This window comes from Cicer arietinum, chromosome 5 (assembly GCF_000331145.2).
Source record: "Cicer arietinum cultivar CDC Frontier isolate Library 1 chromosome 5, Cicar.CDCFrontier_v2.0, whole genome shotgun sequence".
Lineage (NCBI taxonomy): Eukaryota > Viridiplantae > Streptophyta > Magnoliopsida > Fabales > Fabaceae > Cicer > Cicer arietinum.
This window is the reverse complement of record NC_021164.2, coordinates 41070750-41076058: the sequence shown is the minus strand read 5'-3', so window position 1 is coordinate 41076058 and position 5309 is coordinate 41070750. Positions and strand designations below refer to the sequence as shown.

General features: G+C 31.9%; 1 protein-coding gene across 1 annotated transcript; it reads left to right on the top strand.

The window, feature by feature from the left end:
- The first annotated feature begins 1026 nt into the window (after window positions 1–1026).
- LOC101513467 (uncharacterized) lies at window positions 1027–4791 on the top strand. Its single transcript, XM_073368726.1, has 5 exons — window positions 1027–1035; window positions 1275–1544; window positions 2371–3585; window positions 3673–3843; window positions 4024–4791. Exons 1-5 carry the CDS (start codon window positions 1027–1029, stop codon window positions 4789–4791), a joined length of 2433 nt encoding a protein of 810 aa, XP_073224827.1.
- The last annotated feature ends 518 nt before the right edge of the window (window positions 4792–5309 follow it).

The following is a 5309-nucleotide window of genomic DNA, read 5'->3' as shown; positions in this document are numbered from 1 at the left end:
ATCCTTTGTATAAGTATTGGAAACATTAAAAGCATACACTAAAACCGCTAAAATCTAAAAGTAATATAAACACATAAAATAGTAAATATAATTTCACAAGCACCGCTAATAAAGCTAAGATTCAATCAAGTATGCTCCATTTGATTTGGTTGTCATTTCAGAATTATGTTGAATAAGGAGAAATCAATTATTTCAACAAAGTTAGCGTTAAATTAAGTTTCAATAAAAATCACCAAATATTTGGCATGTAAATTTCATATAATTACAAATTACATTTAATGAAAAGTGATCGGTAGGTAATCATTGTTGTAAAGAGATTGGTGAAGAGATTGGGGATGATATCAACGTACTATCAAAACATAGACACAAGAAAAAAATGTTTCAATATTTTGTTGCCCATCTCTTAATTGACATTATCACCATAAAGTTTATTTATTTAAAATTTATTTATTTAAAATTTATTTCATGTTACATGCATCTAGTAATATACACTATTTGTCCTTGCAAGTTTCCAAGCATGAGTTCACGATTCCATTAGTGCTACGTGCTTCTGAAAAAATAAAATATCAAAATATAAGAAATCATTTTTTAAGTCAACTCTATTAATATATAATATTCGATTGATTCATCATATCAATATATAAAAGAAAATAGAGAAAATATAAACATACCAAAAGTATTCGGCTTCGAATAAGCACAATTAGTAGCACAATCATATGCAACAGGTGATGGGCTGTCTTGGCATTGCAATGTACAACCGGTAAGACAAGCTATATACAATATAGGATTTTTTATTTCAGGTGTACATGTCAAGCCACACTTGCCAAGACAAAGCAATTCACTGATTTTACTATCTATATCTTCAGGTGGTGTTGGTGAAGGAGATTCATCGACTTGAGCAAAAACAAACATATTCATTGCCATGTTGAATCTGGTATGGAGTATTATTTTTGCAGATAAAAGTTATATGTCAATTGATACAAAATACCTCTCTTTTATTCAGAGATTTTGAAGGTACAAGCAAATATGTCTGGGGTAGTGCTGCACTCGTATTCCTTCATGACTACCTCTCTGATGCTAGCCTTTATGACACCAAATAGTTAGGTGGATATATGTCGTCAGAGGCGGAGCTTCATAGGGACAGGGGGGGCCACGGCCACCCCAAAAAAAAAAATTTATAGGTAAAATGACTAAACTGCCCTACTTAAAACTAAATAATTACAGAAATACCTAAACCTAATTTTATTTTCTTTTTCTTCCCCTCTCGCATTCAGCCTCCTTCTCTCCCTCTTCTTCCCCTTTCTCTTGCATTCAGCCTCCCTCTCTCCCTCTTCCATAATCAGTTGACGACGGCCGCCTCTTCCAAACAAACCAATCGCTCCTCCTCTGTGCCAGTCAAACGAACCGCGCGACCGCCTCCAACAAACGAATCGCTCCTCTGCTCGCTGCGGGCCTGCGACCGCCTCTGCCTCCGTGGCCGTTCGTCGCTCTCGCCTCTCTGTTCGCCGCAACTCTCCAGATCGCGTTGCTACTTTGTTCAAAAGGTTCAAATTTCTATTTTGTTATTGCTGATTTTTGTTAGGTAGTGCTGATTTTTGTTAGATTTGATTAATGTATGCATGAAATTTAAAGCTTGTATTGTTAGTGTTGAGTTTGAAGCTTTGATTTGGAGTTTGCAATTTTAATTTGAAGTTTCAATTAGACGTTAGTGCTGATTTTTCTTTAGAGTTTTTGTGTTGCACGTTTGATTTTATATCAATATAAAGAGTTTGAGTTTTTTATCGCACATAAAGTGTTTGATTTTATGCCTATATAAAGATATTTGAGTTTTGTTGCATTTTTGCTTGAGATTTTTGTCGCACATAAGGTGTTTGATTTTATGTCTAAATAAAGTGTTTGAATATTTTTGTTGCATATAAGATGTTTGAGTTTTGTTGCATTTTTGTTTGAGTTTTTGTGTTGCAGATAAGGTGTTTGATTTTATATCAATATAAAGTGTTTGAGATTTTTGTCGCACATAAGGTGTTTGATTTTATGTCTATATAAAGTGTTTGAATATTTTTGTTGCATATAAGATGTTTGAGTTTTGTTGCATTTTTGTTTGAATTTTTGTGTTGCAGATAAGGTGTTTGATTTTATATCAATATAAAGTGTTTGAGTTTTTTGTCGCACATAAGGTGTTTGATTTTATGTCTATATAAAGTGTTTGAGTTTTTTTGGTTGCATATAAGATCTTTGAGTTTTGTTGCATTTTTGTTTGAGTTTTTTTGTCCATATAAAGTGTTTTAGTTTTTTTGTTGCATATAATTGATTGATTTAGATAAGTTTGTGAGAATGAAGAAGAGTAAAAGAATTGATTCTTTTTTCAAGAGGAAATTTTGTGACGGTGAAAGAGATGAAGAAATTATAACTTCTACATCTGAAACTATCTCTGAGAATCCAAGAATTGAAGAAAATAATATTCGTCTTTCCAAGGTTCCTAGAGTTTTCGAAGATGACTTTGAGAAATGTTTAGAACGTGATCCCGGAAAGCGCCCTCAAATTTGGCAATATCCACCAAATAAATTGGATGCAATACGAAGAGCGTATCTAAAATTTGGTCCTTATCAAATAAATTTAAAAGAATATCCTTTATCTGGCAACGAGGTTCATCCAAGACGGTTTCAATATGCTTGGTTTAACATATTTTCTTCATGGCTAGAATATTCACCTTCTAAAGATGCTGCATATTGTTTACCATGCTATCTATTTAGCAAAAGACCAACTGGACGTCCTGGATCAGATGTCTTCATTGGTACAGGTTTTAGAAATTGGAAGAAAGTTAAAAATGGAAAATTTTGCGCTTTTCTCAAACACATAGGGATGGATCCTTGCTCACCACACAACAATGCAATGAAAGCTTGTTTAGACTTGTTGAATCAAGATGGACATATTAGGAATACTTTTCAAGTGCAAAGCTCAGAACAAATTTTGAAGAATCGAATACGTCTCAAGACATCAATTGACACTGTTCGTTGGTTAACACTTCAAGCTTGTGCTTTTAGGGGACATGATGAAACTAGCGGGTCAAGAAATCAAGGCAATTTTCTTCAATTGATAAAACTCTTGGCAACTTACAATGATGAAGTTGCGAAAGTTGTGTTGGAAAATGCTCCATATAATTCTAAATATACTTCACATCAAATTCAAAAAGAGCTTTTGCATATTCTTTCTAGTAGGGTGAGAAAACATATATGTGAAGAAATTGGTGATTCCAAATTTTGCATCGTTGTAGATGAAGCTCGTGATGAATCAAAAAGGGAACAAATGTCTCTTGTGTTAAGATTTGTTGACAAAGTTGGTTTAATACAAGAGCGATTTTTTTTTGTGGCACATGTTAAAGACACTACAGCTTTAACTCTGAAAGAAAAAGTATGTGATATACTTTCTCGACATAATCTTGATGTTTCTAACATGCGTGGTCAAGGGTATGATGGTGCTAGTAATATGAGAGGAGAATGGAACGGTTTACAAGCACTGTTTATGAAAGATTGTCCTTACGCATACTATGTCCATTGTTTTGCTCATCGATTGCAACTTGCTTTGGTTAGTGCATCAAGAGAAATTGTTCCAATTCATAAATTTTTTGAGAAGCTCACTTTTGTTGTTAATGTTGTTTGTTCTTCTACTAAGCGTCATGATGAGTTACAAGCTGCTCAATTAGAGGAAATTGCACATTTGCTAGAAATTGATGAGATTGTAACTGGTAAAGGTATAAATCAAATTGGTACTTTGAAACGAGCTGGGGATACTCGTTGGGGATCACATTTCTCTTCTATTTGTAGCTTGATAAATATGTATGAGGCAACTTGTATTGTTTTAAAAAAAATTACAAATGAAAGAGCAAGTTATTCTACACGTGGGGATGCTGATAGTGCTTATAATTATTTGAAGGCGTTTGATTTTATATTTATCTTGCATTTGATGAAAAAAATTATGGGGATAACTGATATACTTTGTCAAGCCTTACAACAACAATCTCAGGATATAGTTAATGCCATGTGTTTGGTTGGAACAACAAAGTATCTTATTCAAGTATTGAGAGAAGATGGTTGGGATGCATTATTTACTGAAGTGAAGAACTTTTGTGAAAAACATGATATTGAAATTCCTGATCTCAACGATGTTCATTCAACAACAAAATTTGGACGATCTCGTCTTCAACAAGGTCAGGTTACAATAGAGCATTATTTTAGAGTTGAAATATTTTTTACTGCCATTGATCAACAATTACAAGAGTTGAATAACAGATTTAGTGAACAAGCAATAGATTTGTTAACTCTAAGTTGTGCTTTGACTCCTAAGGATAATTATAAATCTTTTAACATTGAAAAAATTTGCACTCTAGTTGAAAAATATTACCCTGTGGATTTCAACATGCAAGAGAAGATTAATTTGAAATTTCAACTCCAACATTTCTTAATTGATGCTCATCAAGATTTAAATTTGAAGAATTTATCAACTATCCAAGAATTGTGCTCATGTTTGATTGCAACTGAAAAGACGCAAAATTTCTACTTGATTGATAGACTACTTCGTCTTATCATGACTCTTCCGGTTTCTACTGCCACAACTGAAAGATCTTTTTCAGCAATGAAAATTATTAAATCAAGGTTAAGAAACAAGATGGAAGATGACTTTTTGGCAGATACCATGACGATTTATATTAAAAGGGAAATTGCTGCAAGTATCACTTATGAGTCTATTATTGATGATTTCAAGTTAATTAAAGAGCGTAGAGCATTACTTTAAAGTATTCTTAAATCATATAGTTAAATTATTTGATATTTCACTTTGTGTTTATTACAACTTAATTTTTTACTATATAATATTATTTATATATTTAATTTTTATGCCGGCCACCCCAACCTTTTCGGTCAAGATCCGCCACTGTCTATGTTGTTCTCCATTTATAATCATTAAAAAAATATCATCTTGAATACATTTTCACACCCTAAATGAGAAAATTGTTTATGATTGTCAATTTTGAAATATGACATGATGGACAATTATATATTAAAAGATTAAAAGTTATTTTTTTGGTACACTTAGATTTTCATTAAGTTTTAGATTAATGGAAAGAAAAAAAAAAATAGATTTCTTAATTTATATATGTCAAAATAGTATTTTGTAACCCGCTATACAAAATATATATGGTAAAATTTGATTAGATGTCTAAATGAAAATATTTTACAATGTCACTAAAAGAGATAGAAATAAATAATAGGTTGAGTTTTCTGCATTGATATATTAATTTTTTAACAAAGATA